The 18,482-nt window shown below is 42.7% G+C and overlaps 2 protein-coding genes across 2 annotated transcripts in view; both read left to right on the top strand.

The window, feature by feature from the left end:
* BPIFC (BPI fold containing family C) overlaps positions 1 to 5,947 on the top strand; it is a gene marked incomplete at both ends in the record, with an annotated part of 38,945 nt that extends 32,998 nt beyond the window's left edge. The window contains 7 exon segments of the mRNA XM_084304852.1: positions 978 to 1,148; positions 1,703 to 1,770; positions 2,605 to 2,647; positions 3,486 to 3,549; positions 4,315 to 4,391; positions 5,795 to 5,833; positions 5,837 to 5,947. Coding sequence (XP_084160978.1) covers positions 978 to 1,148; positions 1,703 to 1,770; positions 2,605 to 2,647; positions 3,486 to 3,549; positions 4,315 to 4,391; positions 5,795 to 5,833; positions 5,837 to 5,947 — 573 coding nt within the window.
* Positions 5,948 to 6,688: 741 nt separating this feature from the next.
* Positions 6,689 to 17,778, top strand: RTCB (RNA 2',3'-cyclic phosphate and 5'-OH ligase). Its single transcript, XM_084306239.1, has 12 exons — positions 6,689 to 6,887; positions 7,000 to 7,078; positions 7,184 to 7,251; positions 9,174 to 9,273; positions 10,149 to 10,305; positions 10,917 to 11,073; positions 12,183 to 12,342; positions 13,352 to 13,527; positions 14,136 to 14,324; positions 14,564 to 14,674; positions 15,562 to 15,681; positions 16,768 to 17,778. Exons 1-12 carry the CDS (start codon positions 6,795 to 6,797, stop codon positions 16,873 to 16,875), a joined length of 1,518 nt encoding a protein of 505 aa, XP_084162365.1. The 5' UTR covers positions 6,689 to 6,794; the 3' UTR covers positions 16,876 to 17,778.
* The last annotated feature ends 704 nt before the right edge of the window (positions 17,779 to 18,482 follow it).

Below are 18,482 nucleotides of genomic sequence, written 5' to 3'. Positions count from 1 at the left end.
GTCATGATTCTTGCTTTGAGAGATGGGTCCTCAGCTCAGAAATAGCCCCTTTCTCCTGTCAAAACTCGTGTAATTGCCTTTGTTTCACTATTAGCCTGTGACTGACTAGCAGAAAGCAATCCAGTGAAGACCTGGGAAGGGACAGTAGTGGCCATGTGCAGGAAAGCAAGCTAACAGATGGGCAGGAAACATTACATCTATGGAAAGGACAAGGCAGGTGTACAGGGTTTCAGTTTATTTCACATGGAGAAGATGAACATAACAGGAAAGATGGTATAAGCATGCATGGCTTCTACCAGCATTCCTAGACAAAATGAGAAACTGAAAACGAGAATAAGAGACCCCGGCTCTTGAGTACCATGGGTGGATCAAATCAGTCTCAGAGTTCCAAGAACTTCACATCCTTGTTTGTTTCCTGGATGATTTCAGGTTCCTTCCTCAGAAATCTAAAATTGCAGGGCAATTGTCATACGGTCTTCATAAAATGCCATGAGCATTGATGCTACTATTCCACCCCCTTATTCCAACTAATGAACTTGGTGAACCTACTCATTCCTTAGGCAAGGGACAGAGTGAGGCTTCCCAAGGAACAGTCCAGAGCAGGAACCTGTCTCATGAGATTGATTAATTTCAAAGTGAATTAATGGCTCCTGACCTCCTTTATTGTCACTTAAATGTCACATTTATGCTCCATTCCTTTCCTGTGTTCACAAAATTTCTTTCAAACCAGCATAGAGAAAAAAACTACCGTTAGAGTGGAAGGAACTTTCTACTGCATCCCTGTTAGCCGAGATTGATTTATCACCACAGAAGTTTTCTGTTTCCTGCTTGCATGAAAGGATTTTGTTAGCAGCTGTTCTTAACCTCATCTCAAAGAACTACTTCAAAGTGATTACTTCAGGAATGAGGAATTGTAATACTCTGGCCAGTTCTACAAGCATTTATCTTTGTTGTTGTTTTGCCTTGGAACCTTACAGGTAGCCAAATATTCAGTAACACCATATCCAGTGATGTTGAAGCTAATGGCTACTGAAACACCTCTCATCAGCTTGCAGCCCGATTCCTTTACTCTAGAGATTCAGGGGTCCATGGAGGTGTTCGCTGTTTTGCCAGACTCAACCACACAGTTATTGTTCACAATGAACACGGTAAGTACAAGAAACAAAATGACATTTAACTCAGGTCTAAATATTTCCTTCCTTTTAAGTTCTTTCCTTCTGTTAAAACTCTGTATAAGAAACCAAGTAATAGATTTTTATTATTTAAACATGCAAATTCCCTTTAGTCACAGATGGTGTTGTATGGCCACACTAACCTAAAGGAAATTTTTATAGGGATGAACTTTTTTCCTATAGACAAATGAAAATAGAAATAGTGATTATGAATAACCAAATATTTCTTCTTTAGAATGATTGTTCTGCAAGCATGAACAGTCATGTCTCATGGCACTTCATTCATTTATCTGAAAATGATTTTGATTAGTGAAATCTCATTACCCACTTCAGCACTTGTCAATGCCATTCAGACAAGCAGAAATTTACTGCATGCAACCTTGCATGGGCCACTGACTAGAGAGAAGCTCCACCTACGTGAAACACTGCTGTGTACAACCAGGAAAATGATGTTTCTGCATTTGTGATGAATTTCCATCAAGGGTTCCATTTTCTATGTCTGGCAACGCATGTTTTTTTTTCTTCTGCAGACAGCCAACACCAGCATTGCTCTGAATATATTCAACCAGAAACTGATGGGCTCACTCTGTCTGAACAGGTAATTCAACACGGGCAGGATGGCCTGAGCCTGTTTAGAAAATACTGCTAGCAATCTCAACATTAGCAGTTTAGACACATTACCAGATAACCAGAATTTAATGAATGTAGTTCCCTAGTGAGTTCATCTGTAGGAACTCCATCAGGAGAAAGGTTTGCACTTCTGTATTTTTCTTCATGCTTGTGATAGGCTAAAGATCTGTTGCTGCTCTTGAATCCTTGGTAACCTTCACTTACCTGAGCTGGACAGACTTTCTCAACCTTAGACAATGGAAACTGGCCATGAAAGCTAGAATGCTGGTGCTGTGGAAAACTAGAAATCTTATTTTGAATAATTATTTGGATACATGACTCTGTACTGAATAAATATTTGAATCTGGAAGAATAGACATTAGCAACGTAGCCAGCAGCAGCAGCACCATGCTGTGAAAAGAGTTATTCTTCCAATCCCTAGAAAGGTTCATATCATAATATTATATTGATGTACATAAATCCTTCCAAAAGATCTGAGAACCTGCAAGTCTTTAATGCTGGCCTTGGTAAAGTCAATAACCAGCAGGATTTCCAAACCACAACACAGGGAGAATGTACACACATCCCTGGCTACAGCCCTTCTAGGGTGCTCTTCCTGTATGCATGCTCAGCAACGCCCTAAGAAAACCACATCTTTCTCTTTCCTGATGAGGCAGTATGTGCTGTGTAAAATGTAGTGCTTCAAAAATCTCTTTACAGATGCTTCATAAGGCCTAGAGCTCTAAAGCAGTGACTGTTCATCTAGAATAATATGTGTTTGTCCTTTCTAGTGACTCATCTTTTTTTCACTTCTTTCCCTCAGGCTCCAGTTCTCCCTAACCCATTCCAATGTTGGTTTTTTTGAGGTAAGCAGACAGTTTAAGCACATAGGAAATGCAAACCAGGAATATCAATGACATCAAGGCTAAAGAGTAAGCAGCTAAATTCCATCTGTATTTCTAAACCATTTGGCTTCATTCCTGGACAGCCTTTTTCCCACCTTCTGGCTGCCACCTCTATGCTGTTGATTTAAGAAAAAAAAAAAAAAAGTGTACTTCTTTGGGGCAAGTTAGTCTTCTGAAAATGATATATTCTGAAGTTCCACTGACTGGTATGTCATATTTTATCAGAAAGCTGAAAGATCACTAATCACAGCCCTGTAACACAGCAGTAATCTGAACTGTAGCAGTAGAGGGAGCAGTGTGCTGCTGTCTAAGCAATCACATGCATGACTGATGCAGAGGCACTCCATGTGTTGTGGTGTGCACTCATCAGAGATGCTCAGAATTACAATACGGAATGGGAGCCAAAATGCTATTCTCAGATGCCTGTAACTCTGCTGTTGCAGCCTTCCAGGGAAAAAAGCTGCCTCCAGAGTCATTTAATTCTGAATACAATTACTCAGTTCTGAGTAGGTGAGGAGAAAAGAGTAAAACTACTTTAGTCCTGCTTTGCTAATGGTGATAAATTGTTTCGCAAGTAAAGGAAGTAGACTGCTTTAAATGAAAACGTTGTCCAAGCATGATGAGAGCTATTTGCAATTTGCATCTCACTTCCTTTGCATCTCTTTGAAGGCATGAGATCCTTCTGGGCTAAATGAGAGCCAAAAGCTGAATGTGAGCCTATAGTCCTCATTCAGGATGAGGGCATGACGATTCTACTCCTATCAGAAAGTGATGTTTAACTGAGCTTTCTTTGTGACAGGTCTCGCTTCTGGAGAACATCTTGTCCTACATCTTACAGACTGAAGTAATTCCATCAGCTAATGGTAAGGCTATGTTTCTGAGCATCAGCTAAAACCTTCTAGCAGAGTAGTTCTAGGAACTACTGACTTTCTGCTGAAGTAGCCAGTTCCTAGTAACTTCACTGGAATATGATCATCAGCCAGTAAGCAGTGGAATGGGGAGATCAATTTGTAGGGCTGTAAGTATGGTCGCTCACTGGCACTATTCTGCAGTGTCAGCAGAGAAGTCCAGGGCAGTAAGGTCATGGAAACTCATCCACCTTTACCTCATGAAAGGTGGCCTTGATGCATCAGTACAGATGCTTGTCTCTAGTCTGTGTACCCACTTGCTGCCAGAGTGTGTGAAATGTATTCCTCTCTGTTATATTAGCCTCTCATATAATCGTAATTAAGGCCCTAAAGAGAGACATAGGCTTGTCCAAGCACTCTGTACTGGGATGAACCTTGCCTTCCTTAATTAATGGAGACAAATGGGAACAGGTTCTAATGATTCTATAGCTGTATTGACAATCTCTCAGGTCATTAAGGACAAATCAGTTAGTATGTGATAATGCATTGAACAGGAAGTGCCTTAATTTAGCTGCAACACTGCCAAGAGAAGAGCACCTATAATTCTTTCCCCCTTTGGTAAATGAGTATTGTATCTACCTCCCAGGGTTGTCTGTGAAGACTAAGAGGATAATTGTTTTAAATGACCTAAATCTTTGAATAAACAGAAGGTTGTTGAAGGGTGGGTATTTATTATCTTCCTAATGCATCCCTAAATCATTGTGTTTGTCTTTTCTTAAGCTAAACTGTCCAAAGGATTCCCTCTTCCCAATTTGGCCAACGTTACTTTGACGAGACCTCATATTACAATTGTACAGGTGAGATTTTGATACACTTATGACAAGGTTATTAATTTTTGGTGGGGGTGAGGGAGCTAGGCACTTATTCACCTTCTGCTTGTACAAGAAATCTGCTGGATTTCTTTCTTTTACTGCTAGTTAAAAACAAGATTTTTTTTTCACTGTTTTAAAATGAAATCTGTTACAATGATAAAGTCTTATTAGAAACAAAATTATATGTCTTTGAGAGGAAAAACTTGAACTGGATTATATACATAACCACTGAGTGACCAAACATGTTTCCTCAGCCTTGGAAGTTGCAATTCAGTGTGAAAACAAGTTTACCTCTTAACATTTCATTCACGTTTCACTTTCATTCGAGTATCACTTTCCATGCAATACTACTGAATTTAATAGGAATAGTTGAAATATGGGAGGGAGCTGAATTTGATTTTGTGTGCAGTATGCACAGTATGACTGGATTTCGTTAATAACTGCTGATATTGGCTGAGGCTGAGACTATTAACCAAAAGTAGTTAGCAAGCTCTCAGGAAATATTCTTTCCTTCCTGTTTATTCTTCTCCAAATCACACAATATCTATTAAGCACAAAGCACAACTCAGGAAAAGAAGTGCAAAGGTTGTTTTTCACTCTTTCTTTGCAACACCCATGCCTTGCAGCAGCTGGGTATGCAATCCCTACAAGTAATTATTGTTTGGAGACTGCTTTCAGCAACACTAATTGCCAACAACCTTTATAGGCTAATTATGAAGGATTTTAGCAGTTTTGTGGGACCCGTTCCCCACCTCACTTTCTCTAGTCACTCTTCCTGTCAGTAATGAGAGTTGAGAGGACACAGGAGAACTGCTAAACCTATTCAGTGTGAATGGGATTCCCAAGTAAAAACTAATTCTAAAGTCTCCACTTCCAGTCCCAGTCTGTTGGCTATAGTTCAGAAGAAGGAAGACAATTCTTCATGCTTTTCATAGATAAGTATATTAGACTGTGGTGGACTGCTCTCTGAAGGTTTGTTGCTCTGTATGCACTGACAATGGGGGAAAGCCCAAAGGGCAGATTTAGATTACATGAATAATTCTAAAATGACTCAAATTAGTTTTTTTTTTTTTTTTTTAAAAAAAAAAGACAATCATCACAAAGTCGGATTATCTAGCTGCCTCAAGGCTCAAATGAACTTTCCTGGGTAGGCTGGATGATCTCTAGGTGTCTCCCATCGCTAGCATGGTGCAAAGGGATAACATACTAGGCAAAGACAGGGCTTTTTTGCAAAGTTTGAAGGATAGTTTAGTAGAACTTGGAAGTAACAAGTCTCAACTGTCTTCAGTAGATTTTCTGACTTTTAACACCAGGATAGAGTTGAATTTAATAAATAACTAAAATATTCTGTAATGCATAGCATTCAGCGACTGTTCTTCTCCCCACAGGGCTATGTGTTGATTTCTGCAGATGTTCACTACAACCATTAAAGGAGAAGAGCAACCACTTGTTGGACATGGATTCAAATCAATGATGTGACTCTGAAGGCTGAGCAACTGTGGCCACTGCAATTCTCCTGGGACACCTCACCTGAGTGCTGATGAGAGCAGTGGCCCGGTTTGGTGGGGTGGGAAGGGGTGCTCAGAAACCTGAAGAAATGGTTAGGCTTCACAAGGGTGATAACAAGCAGACTCAGGGGGAAGCAAGATGCATGCTTGGCATTATTTATTCTGGAGTTTATCTGATGTAAAACTGTTTTTAAAAAAGATGAATGCCTCTCTTGAAATAAAGCCTTGTCTACACCCTTCCTGAATGGTGCTGCAGTCTCTCAAGCAAAGAAAAAATACGTTGTCAAAAGGCAGCTATGGCAGGCATGTCTACTAATGTGTTTTGACTGTAACAAATAACTTCCTTTTGAATGTTATGTACTAAATAGGTGGAGAGGGCTCTCTAGAGCTGCAGCAGAGGGGAACCGTCCTGCCTACAGGGGGAACTGAACTAATAATGTGTTAACAAAGTTGCAGAAAGAATTTTATTATGTGGGTTCAAGAGACCAAGGGCTGTCTGTTTTCATGTCTTTAGGGCTTTTTGCTAGCCCCTCTCCCCTGGTGGCTCTGAAATCCCCCACACGACATTGCTCGGCTACACTCCTTGAACATTTCGGTACATGTTTTTTTTCTGAAAAGCCTAATTCTCCATCTTCCAGCCGCAGCTCCTCTATCCCTCCTGCATTTCGCTGCGGGGCCTGCTCCGTGTTTCCCTCCCTCCATCCCCCACAGAGCCCGGCCCCACACCGCCAGGGGGAGCCGGGCTGAGGCGGGTTTGTCCCTGGGCGGCCGCCGTCCGCGAAGAGCAACGAGGCTGAGGCGGCGGCGAGCGGGGTTGGGACCGGGAATAGGATCGGGAAATAGGATCGGGGAATAGGATCGGGACCGTGAGGGCGCCGCCATGAGCCGCAGCTACAACGACGAGCTGCAGTTCCTGGACAAGCTGGACAAGAACTGCTGGCGGATCAAGAAGGGCTTCGTGCCCAACATGCATGTGGGTGCGGGGAGGGGTGAGGGACAGGGGAAGGGAGGCCCGGCCGTGCTGAGGGCTCTCTCTTTTTCTCTCTTTTTCTCTCTTTTTCTCTCTCCCCCCCCCCCCCCCCCAGGTGGAGGGTGTTTTCTACGTGAACGACCCTCTGGAGAAGCTGATGTTCGAGGAGCTGCGCAACGCCTGCCGCGGGGGGGGTGAGAGCAAGGGGGAGCCCTGGGGTGCCAGCAGGCCGCTTACAGAGTGCCTCCTTCTGGTATTTTATCATTTTTATTTACGCTTTTTTCTTCTTTTTTTTATAGGTGCGGGAGGGTTTTTGCCCGCTATGAAGCAGATCGGGAATGTGGCAGCGCTGCCGGGCATCGTTCATGTGAGTGGCTGCTTGGAAAGGGCGCTTTGCCATGCTGCTGTGGACTCAGGCTGGTTTTAGGGTGGTTGGTGTGCGAGGAACCTGCCTCGGACACTCAGGAGTGCTCACAAGGACAGGCTGTGAAATTAGCCTGTCAGAAGGGAAGGCACCCGCCTCCTTTGCCTCTTGTGAGCTTGCAGCCCTGAAGGCCAACTGCATCCTGGGCTGCACCAGCAGTGGCCAAAAGGGAGAGGGAGGGGACTGTCCCCCTCTGCTCTGCCCTCATGAGGCCCCATTTGGAGCACTGCATCCATGTCTGGGGCCCCCAGCACAAGGAGGATGTGGGGCTGGTAGAACGGGTCCAGAGGAGCACCACAAAGATGAAGAGAGGGCTGGAGCACCTCTCCTAGGAAAAATGCTGAGAGAGCTGGGGATGTTCAACCTACTGCTGAACTACTTTCTACCTTTGCTTTTTACTTTTACTACTCTTACTACTTTCTCCACTGCTGTTATGGTCAGTTTGTTGTTTCTGAGTCACCTCTGCTGACCTGCAATGCCTGAGGGGACAAAGAGACAGCAGAAGGTGACGGTGTTGTCTGCGTTATTGCTGCCCTAGCATCGTCAGTGAGCCTTCCCCTGCATTCAGCACTCTTTTACCTGGCCCCACACATTTTAGAAATGAAGCAGAAGGATGTATGAAGAGCATACTAGGCTGTACTACTCTTCAGTAAGCTTAAACTTCCGTGTGGAAATCATCTTTTTCGTGTTCAGTATCACTTATATTGATAATTAACCAGTACCAGAATTGTGGTGGTATTTTTTTTTAATTGCTTCTTATGGTGACTCAGCACAAGTTTTCAATTTGTGGCTGCAGTAAAAGGTTGCCTGTCATTCTGCTAAAATGGGAGTTACAGCTGGCAGTTTGTAGGAGAGGTGTTAGGATCATCGTTCTATTTAGATCTTCACTTATTTTTTTAAACAACATTTTTCCTCGATGGTAAGGGGGTGCAAAAGAAGCACATAACCCCCTGAAAAACATGCCTGATAACAGTGTAACGCCGTTGAAAAGTTCCAATTTCTGACAGTTTTCTGGGTGTTTGGAACTCTTTTTTAATTTTTTATTTTTTTTTTAAAAAGGGGATTTTGGAGTCCTGTTTGTGCTGCCCTAATTTAAACTTGCCATTCTTTGAAGTTGCAGCATTGTGCAGAAGCATGTTCTCACTTTTTTTTTAATTGGTAGTAATATAAAAAGGTTCAGTTAAAAAAAAAAATTACAAATTAAAACTAGACCAGTCCGATCTTATTATATTGTGTCAAAAGAATGACTTTTTCCCACCTACAGCATGCAGCGTTTGGCCAATATTTAATCACATATGTAAGAAGAGAAAACACTGACTGTTACATGATATTATTCAATTGCATTGAATGCCTTCCTTGTTACATTTACAGTATCTAAGTATTGTGGATGTGTCTAGATGGAACTTGGTAAAGACAAACTCATCTTCACTCTTACATCCCTGCTTCATGCTACTCATAAGCTGTTGCCTACCTGGGATGTGAATACAAGGACTCTTGGGTCCAGGAAAAGGCTATATTGGAATTCAGTTTGAGATCACAGCTCCTACATTTAGGTGTTAAGTGTTCTTGAAATCTGGTTCACAGAGCCAAGGGGGTTTCTCAGCTGCCTAGCCACAGGGTGCTCACTTCAGAGTGAGATCAGCTGCGCTCTGCTTTCTGTGACAGTCTCTCCTGTACCTATATGTGTTTAGATACTTAGCCAAATTCAGGTGTTTACTCCATTTTCATTTGAACATCCATTCTCTGTTTAGTGTATTTGTCTGTATGTGTGACAACCACGACCACAAGGCAAAGCATAACCAAGACGGCTCTTAGCTCTGTACAGAGTTTTGTGGGTCTTGGAAATTTCCTTCACTTTCTTTCAGAGATCGATCGGCCTGCCAGATGTCCATTCGGGCTATGGGTTTGCCATTGGCAACATGGCTGCCTTTGACATGAATGATCCTGAAGCAGTGGTTTCACCAGGTAAGGAGTCTTCTAGACAGACTTAACCTGTACTGAGAAACGTCTGTGGTGGCTGAAAAAAAGGTAAAATGGCACTTACATGTCTTTACACTACTATATATGCAGGACCAAAGTGAAATATATCTGAATTACAGAGAGTTAAAAGGCACTTAAATTCTTGCACTCAGAATCTTTATGGAGCAGGTGGTTACACCGGAAACATCTAAATGGTAGACAGGATTGCCCTTGTGTTTTTAGGCTTCGGCTTGTTGTATCCCTCAATCTTGAAAAGACAGCACAAGACTTTGAACTTGTGTTTCTTCAGGTTGATAAGGAATTGAATCTTTTTTTTGAGCAACATTTGTAAACCCTTTTTGAGAATACTTCCACAATTTATTAAAAATGTAACCTTACACTATTTCTGACATTTTAATAAACACTTTGCTTTCAGGGACTTGCTTTTAAGAACATATTATCTCAGAGAACTAGGCTAAGATTTTCATCCATCACTTTTCTTCTGTCCTGAGGCAGGAAAACAGAAATATCCTCTATAATTTCTGTGGACAATATACTTAGTATTTGTGTCCACTTGTTGGATCAAGTAGCATATGTACAGAGCATACGCTTGAGACAGAAAAGCTGTCTGTGTCAGGTTTTAGTGCTCTTTTTTTCTTTTTTCTGCAAGACTTTCTTGAAATCGGAGGCTTTTTGTAAATCTGTTAAAATGGTATTTGTCGTTCTGCTTTATTTACAGTATTGTGTCAGAAAGGTGTAAGATCACAGCATTTGGTGCGTGCTCCCTGTCAGCAAGGATTTAAGATTTAAGATGAATACTCAGCAAATCCTCACCACCAGCACTCTCTTGATTAACTCCGTGGCTTTTCCTACGCTTCTAGGTGGTGTCGGATTTGACATCAACTGTGGTGTCCGCTTACTGCGTACGAATTTGGATGAAAGTGATGTGCAGCCTGTGAAGGAGCAGCTCGCCCAAGCGATGTTTGACCATATTCCTGTTGGTGTCGGCTCCAAGGGTGTCATCCCCATGAATGCCAAGTGAGAGAACGACTTCGTGTGTACAGCAGTAGAGGGGACCTCTCTCATCTTTATTCTGATAAAAGATCCATCGGTGGGAGGCTTTAAAGAAGAGGGAAAAATTACAAACCCGTTCATGTTCTTTCTATACATGTGTTTCTCCAGGAGGAAAGGAATAATCATCAGCCTACAGTCACCTGTTTCTTCCTCTACTTAAAACCTTGACATAAGTAAAGGTTCTTAAGAGGTTCTTATTTCCCCCGACAGAAAACTTTCTTACATGTAAAGGTATTTTTGGAAAGGGGTGAGGGAGAAAGCAGGATACTCCTCACACAACAAAGAGGGAAACGTAATGATCTATCTCATGTTAATATATTTATAGAGCTTGATTTTCATGAAGTATTAAGAAATTGGACTTCTTATTAGGGGAGCTGGGGACTAGTCATAAAATTATAGAATAAGTTAGGTTAAATGGGATGTCTTGAGGTCATCTCACCCAACTCCCTGCATGAAGCAGAGCTAACAGAAGGTCGGTCTAACAGCAAAGTTTTATCAGGTTGCTCAGGGCTGTATCTGGTTGAGTTTTGAATGTTTCCAAGGACAGCACTCACGTAGGTGTTTGGTACCTGCAGGGATTTGGAAGAGGCGCTAGAGATGGGTGTGGACTGGTCTCTCCGGGAAGGCTATGCCTGGGCAGAGGACAAGGAGCACTGTGAGGAGTATGGAAGAATGCTGCAGGCCGATCCCAACAAGGTCTCCTCCAGAGCGAAGAAAAGGGGACTGCCTCAGGTAATGCCATTTCAGGAGGGTTGGGAGTGCTCCCAGAGCTCAAATGTGAGACGCTGTGTAGGTCTCTAATTTTGTATCTTTTCTTGAAGTATTGCCTAGCAATTCTTGGCAGGGAAAAGATGAGATGGTGGTGCTGTTTCTGAATAATTCTTGACAGAACTAGAATACAGAAAAACAACAAGTGCTGAGCATACCCAAGGTCCCTTGGGCCATCAGGTTTTCAGCAGTTAACTCCCAGTACTGGAATTCATCTTTGCTGGCATTTCCCTATCGAGATATAGCTTTGTTAAGAGACAGGCAAGCAGTTCTGTAACTTCTCTGTTTGTTTACTCAGCAAGTTAACAGCAGGGCAAGGAAGGATGTCTTAATAAATGTGACCAGCTCAGAACTTTGAATTAAAGTTCAAGGGTTGGATTTCATTTCTGTACGTAGTATGTCATTGCTCTGGGTGGAACTCTTCTGAGATAGCGATAGTAATGCTACCATTGCTGAGGTTTTCTTCTGTATGACTTCTTCAGTTTTATGAATTGTGGTGCTGCACTAGACTACAGCATTTTAACCACAAAATAATCTTAAATACTGAGTTTTGTCACTCACCTAGCAAATGAGGAGTCACCTGTTACAGAATTGGAAAAGCTGGGTCTTGGAAATGAAAAATCTTGCTTTAATCTGCTGGAAAGGTTTAAGGACCTAGTTAACAGGATATTGTAATTTCCCTGTGTGATTATTAGCAAGTATAAGACTGCCTTTCTTATACAGACTGAAGGATAGATTCCCAGTGCTCTGTACGTTTTCTGTCTTTCAACTAGGCATAAGTCAGTTGCAAAAAAGTGGCAACACAATCTGTAGATCCTGGTCCTTTCATTTATTTGCAGTCTTGTTCAAACGGTAAAAATTGTTATAACTACGAACAAAGAGAACTCTGATGATGCTACTTCGTTCTACTTTCTTTTAGCTTGTCATTTATCATCACCCCCTTCCTCCCCATTCCTTGGGAGAACTTTACTAAAACTAAAGCTTTTCTGTAGCAATTTGCCCTATTTTCCATATTCTGTGCTCCCGGAGGCTGCTTTACTGGCACCGTCTGATCCTTGTGTTGTGATTGGCAGCTGGGGACCCTGGGAGCAGGAAATCATTACGCCGAGATCCAGGTGGTGGACGACATTTTCAACGAATACGCTGCCCGGAAGATGGGCATCGACCACAAAGGGCAGGTGTGCGTCATGATCCACAGCGGCAGCAGGGGTTTGGGCCACCAAGTTGCCACAGGTATGATCTGGCTGGCGTACGTGCCTGGAGTGAAGCAAACTCTTCAGCATGGTCTTGTCATGGACAGAAAATTCCAGCACCAAAAACACCATTTCTTACCACTTGTCAAGTCTATTCCGAGTTGCCTTGCTAGGGGTTGTCTTGCATTTTGTCTGCTTGATTTTGCAAGCCTTTCAGCAATAAGTTTCAAACCAAAGTGGTAATTGTAGTCTTTGATCTTGCAGAGTATTGATCTTGCTATTATGAGACAGGATAAAAGATGACAGACTCATACTAGAGCATATAGACTTCCAGATGGATGCTAGAATTTCCTTTAATATTTTTTTTTAAACATTAAAATGTTCAAATGCTGGAAATGTGTAGAGATGCTGTAGAACTAGCATCCGTGGACATAGTCAGAATTTGGCTAAGTCCCCAAGCAACTTCATCCAGCTGGACCTGCTCTGAGCAAGAGATAGGACTAGGTAACTCCCTTGTAAATCTTCCAAACTAAATTACTGTATGATCAAAAATGGATGGAGATTTTACTCAATCCTGTGTCTAGTTCAGGGACTTTCTTTAAACATATTTGCTTATTATTGTGAGATTGTAATCTTTGGTGTAACAGAGGCAGGCATTTTTGAAGAAGAAGAAAAGACTAAATTCTTAGGTCACAAAAAAAGTTTTACGTCTGTGTTTATTGTTTTGAACCCAAGTGAATTGCTTAGATTATTAGAACATATCAACAGAGTGACCTGCATTTGCCTAAGTGGAGAGAGAATTCTTTCTGGTACACCTCAGGACCTTAACTTTTCTTTCTAAAAATAGTCTTGGGGAATGCTGTTTGCAAACAGCAATGTTATTCCACAAAATTACTTTTGCAGTTGAGAGGAAGCTGGAAGTTTGACCACTGGGCGAATACGTTCAGTTTTAGAATATAAATTATAGAATATAAATTACAGACACCCATATTAATCCCATAGATTGAAATAAAACTAGGAAATCACGTAGAAATCTGTTTATTTCCCAGATGCATTGGTGGCTATGGAAAAAGCTATGAAACGGGACAAAATCATAGTGAACGATCGGCAACTAGCATGCGCCAGGATTGCCTCTGTAGAAGGACAGGATTACTTGAAGGGAATGGCAGCTGCTGGAAATTATGCGTGGGTCAACCGCTCTTCTATGACTTTTCTAACGAGGCAGGTAGGAGCAGAGTTGTTGCTGATGTAAATACTGTGATACGTGTGTCCTGCTTTATCCTAGGTGTATGGAATGTATGGAAGCTGCGATATTTAATGTAACTTTTGGTTTTGTGCTTCCTAAGCTGCGTTTTATGGATATTTTATGGCCGCTAATTTAGTGACCTAAACACTTGACGTGGTGGGTCAGAAGCCTCAGTCATGATGGGATTGAGTACAACAGAGCTGAGTGTGACAGAAACGGACTGCCTAGACGGCTTATCTGCTCAGCAGCAGTTCGAATGCTGGAATTCAACCTGGTATCAACTAGACAAATTCTGTCAACACTGCAAAATGGCTTTTCTTGTATTCTGTTCTTCCAGTATAAGGCACGCTAAAAATATTGCCTAAGTAGCTTCTGCAAGTGCAATCCAAGTGATGTTGAGAGGTTTTAAAGAGATTATTGTCCTGACTATTAATTTATGTAAGTGTTGTTAGGTCACTGAATTAGCGGTTAAGAAACATTTTCGAGAAAAATCTATTGCTTCTAATTACTAAAAATATTGTAAAACTTCCACATATATACAGCAGTTATTGTCTTGTATTTCACATCAGGGTTTGCTCTCTTCTTAGGCCTTTGCCAAAGTCTTCAACACCACCCCAGATGACCTCGATATGCACGTTATCTATGATGTGTCTCACAACATTGCCAAAGTGGAGCAACACGTGGTGGATGGGAAGGAGCGGACTCTGCTGGTGCACAGAAAAGGGTCAACCAGAGCCTTCCCGCCTCACCATCCTCTTATTGCTGTTGATTATCAAGTAAGTTTAGCTGTGGGAGAAAGAAATGAGAATTTTGGATGAACCAGACAGTTTTAGAGTCCTTAACAGAGATCTGAATGCGCTGAATTCTTTATTTGAGCTAATGACACCAGAGGCAAGCTGGAGTGTTCTGAGAGAATGTGAGCCTGGCCTCCTTTTTTGTTGACGTGGTTCTTCTCGGACATTTATTGATAATAGAGGCTTTTGTTTGGTGAGTTAAGACTTGTTTGCATCCACAGCTGACCGGACAGCCTGTTTTGATCGGTGGGACTATGGGCACCTGTAGCTACGTTCTTACTGGCACGGAGCAAGGCATGACTGAGACCTTCGGAACTACTTGCCATGGAGCTGTAAGTCAAAAAGCATTTCAAGAAGGGCTTTGAATGGGGCTGTCATCCAGCAAACAAGGTTGTTAAAGGGTAATCCAGTGTGTGCTGCATCTGTTGGTAGTACAGGTAGCCTTGCCACAGTAGTCCCAGGCCAGGAGGATTGCACACTCGAAGTTCTTTGTCCCTTATGGAATAGTTATGACTACTTCTGGAGAAAATGTAGGGGGTGCTCCTTTATTCAAAGCAAAGGTTAATGTGAAGATGTGGAGAATGAGCTGCTCTTACAAATCCTGGTATCTGAGCTAACAAGCGTTAACAATCCTGAGGCTGTCCTTATAAAACTCCTCAGTAGTTGGAAAAAGGGATTTTCTCCCTTTTTATTTACGGTGTGAGATAAGATGACTGAGGAAGAGAAATAGCTTCCAGTAAAACTCTGGATTGTGAACGCTGGCAAGTGGTTTGGGTAGAAAGAACCTTGCAGACTAGCATGTTTACATACAAAACTTTCCTTGCCATCATACCAGATATGTGGTTATGCAGAACGTCTAAATTCATTTTCCATTTTGTGGCTTACTGTGCTCTGTGCCCTCAGCTATTCTGTATTTGCTCATAATGTAAACTGACTTGGGACTATGTGCTGGGTACAGCACCAGATGTCAAGCTTTATCCCAAAATATTCCAGGGGTTCTGTTGTAGAAGTCAACTTCCTTCCTTGTCAGTGTTTACAACCACTTATATTTGTGGATATTCTGACAAACATTCTTTCGTTTTCTTCAAAGCAGTTGGGAATGTAGCTTAGTTGCTTAGTTTTCCTGAGTGCATCTGTTGTTTTCTTTTTGATTTAGTAAGAAAGAGTTCTGTTTTTCCAAACTGCTATAAAAAACAGAGCTAAATAAACTACTTTCTAGGGTCGTGCACTGTCTCGAGCCAAATCTCGTCGTAACTTGGACTTCCAGGATGTATTGGACAAGCTGGCTGACATGGGCATTGCCATCCGTGTTGCTTCTCCCAAACTGGTCATGGAAGAAGTGAGTTTCACATTTCATTATCTGAGAGGGAAAAAGGAGTCTTGCTCTGTGGCTGTATAACCCTACCTGACTTGGTTCTTGGCACTGCTGAGTAATCGCAAGTTCCCTGTGTATACAGCTTCTGCAATTCCTGACAGAGCTATCCAACTTTCTGGAAAATAATGTGAAGTCTTCTCTGTCCCCAAAGTCCTGCTGAAGGGGGAGATGCCTGTTTGACAGGTTTTGAAGGCTATGTGTTTTTTTCCCCTGTTCTCATGCCTGGCAATAGGGTTAATTAGCATCTACCCTGAAAAATCTTTGTGAGAGCATCACTAAAGTAGTAATGTGTTGTGGCTTCTCTTATTTATGAATGATATTCTCCCAGCTTTACGTTTACTGTACTTTGTAGTTGTCATGTACAATAATATTCATAGCAGTGTATGAGAAGTCCACGTTTTAAGAGAAATTCCTGTATTTGCTCAAGAAGAACAAACTTTAAATGGAAGAAAACTTGGATTATTATGACTTCCAGTTCTCCTACATTAACGTGATAGGACGTCTCTTGTGTTGACGGCCTCACTCATGGAAGTGCATTAATCTTTTGTAGCTATCCTGTTCTGGGTGCTGGTGTTGCACAAACATATTGATCCTGTTAAAAATCTTCGTTCAGGGGTGGCTTCCTGGTGCTCAAGGGGGAGCTCCAGAGTTCAGCCCTGATTCCTGTCACCAAGAGGCAGTGAAGATAAATCCTAAAGGCTATTTATTTGTAAGGGGGAAGTTGGAGTGACTTCCTGCCAGGTGCTGAGGCCTGACGTTCTCACATGCTGGGGGTTTGGATTATCTGAGGATATTGGGAAAACCGAACCAAAACAGATAGCGTTTTATCTGAAATGGGGTGAAAGCTTATTTGTAAAGCCAAGTATCTCGTAGACTTCAGATGTATAAAATGGCTGGATTCGCAATATGTTCACCTACTTTTACATCCTCAATTTCCATGATTCAGTTTTTGCAAAGAAAAGAAGGGATATCGAAAGCCTACATCCAGCTTCCTGTGACTTTGGGTTGTTTATAATTTTGTCTTTTTTTTTTTCTCTTTTCCCCCTCCAGGCACCAGAGTCTTACAAGAACGTGACAGATGTGGTTAATACCTGCCATGAGGCTGGCATCAGCAAGAAAGCCATAAAATTGAGACCTATTGCTGTTATAAAAGGCTAGAAATCGACAAGGCAGCAGAAACCCAGTGACATCTCCAGGCCTTTTGCAAAGCTGACTAGAATCTTCCCATACTTCTTGAAGACTGTAACATGCTCAGATATCACATCTGAATGATATCACATTCTGGAAACACAGCAGTGGAGGATACCCCTATTTTTAATGACTTCTACACAAAATTAATGCCCCCCCCTCCACCTCCTTGTTATATGATGTTCTTTTCTTGGGACAAAAGGGTAAAGAAATCGGTCTCGGCTTTTGTTATGCAGTCCCTCACCCGTTTGGCTGATTATTCCACAGGCAGGACTTCAGACTTGCCTGAGTTCTCACTAATTGCTGTGCTGCAAGACCACCTCCATCAGCAAAGATGGACCTGTCTCCACACCCGAGTGCCTGGAGCTCCTCCTGCGGACAGAAGTACTCTGATCGGCAGGGTATAGCCCTGCTGGGCAGGGAGAGGTCTCTCTGTTTGCAGATGGGTAAAAAATAGGGTGTTGGGAGTGGTCTCCCGCTTGGGTTGAGAGGGATTAGCCAGGCTTGAGGCGCAATCCACCCTCTCCCATGTAGCACAGCCCCTGGTGTACGTGGCTCAGCCCAAGTCGGTGTTCTGCAGTCTTCTCTGACTGGTGGTAGGATTCGGTTTGTTTCTTTGCAAGGTTTTGTTTGCCCAATGAAAGTTGTGACTTAACAACTTAGAGACGTGCTAATCCAACGTTTTGCAAAGTTAAGCATGCGTTAAGTTGGGTGGGATGATGTTTGCTGTGTCCCGCAGCTGATCGAAGTGGGTTATGTTGCAGGGTCAGGCCCAGGAGGATGCGGCTGCTTTTATGTTCATTAAATGAGACCGGAGGGGGGGCTGACTGGTAAATCATATTGGGAATTACAAATAAAATGGGAAGATGGACACTGCGGTGTGTCTGTGTCGTGTTTGTTACGTGGCTGGAATGTCTGTTGGCCACCTCTGAGGACCAGCTTGGTACCCACGACATCTTGTGGCTTCAGCCGGTGGACCTTGCAACGAAATGTGCAGATGGCAGGGTTTCTTGCAGGATACAGGGGAAGGGCAGTGCAGTGCTGTTTGGTCAGCTTGGTTACGAGCGTGGTAGCTATCAGCTGCCTTTCTTGGGGCTTGCTGGGTTCTTAGTGGGTAGGTGGAGCCTGCCTGTAAGCCTGCACGCAGACACAAGAGGGCAGCCGGGGGAAAATCGAAGCAAGAATGGAGCCCTGCCAGGGGCGCCTGTAAAGGGAGCAGATAGTGGTGACTTGACTGCCTTCTGAGGAAACATCCCTTTAGGTTTAGGATCTTAGCAGACACCTGTTGATCCCGAGATGCATAATGGCATGTTGCTGTCTGAATCACTCTGCTTAGTGGTTCCTTACGTTGCAGGATGGTATTTGTTGCAGGTTCACAGGCAGCACATTCAGTACTCGTCACTGCCTTGATTCCTTTTGGATCCGACTTTAAAGACAGGGCCTTGTTCTCTGCTTTCTCCCATGGAATTGCTCCAGATTATCATCTCTGAGGTCTGAGACAGACTCACTATTTCAAACACAAATAGTTTCACATAGCAATATGAATTAGCCTCATGGAGCCGCTGACTGAAAGACAA

This window comes from Netta rufina (genome assembly GCF_964035555.1).
Source record: "Netta rufina genome assembly, chromosome: 1".
NCBI lineage: Eukaryota > Metazoa > Chordata > Aves > Anseriformes > Anatidae > Netta > Netta rufina.
This window is presented reverse-complemented; position numbering and strand designations above follow the sequence as displayed.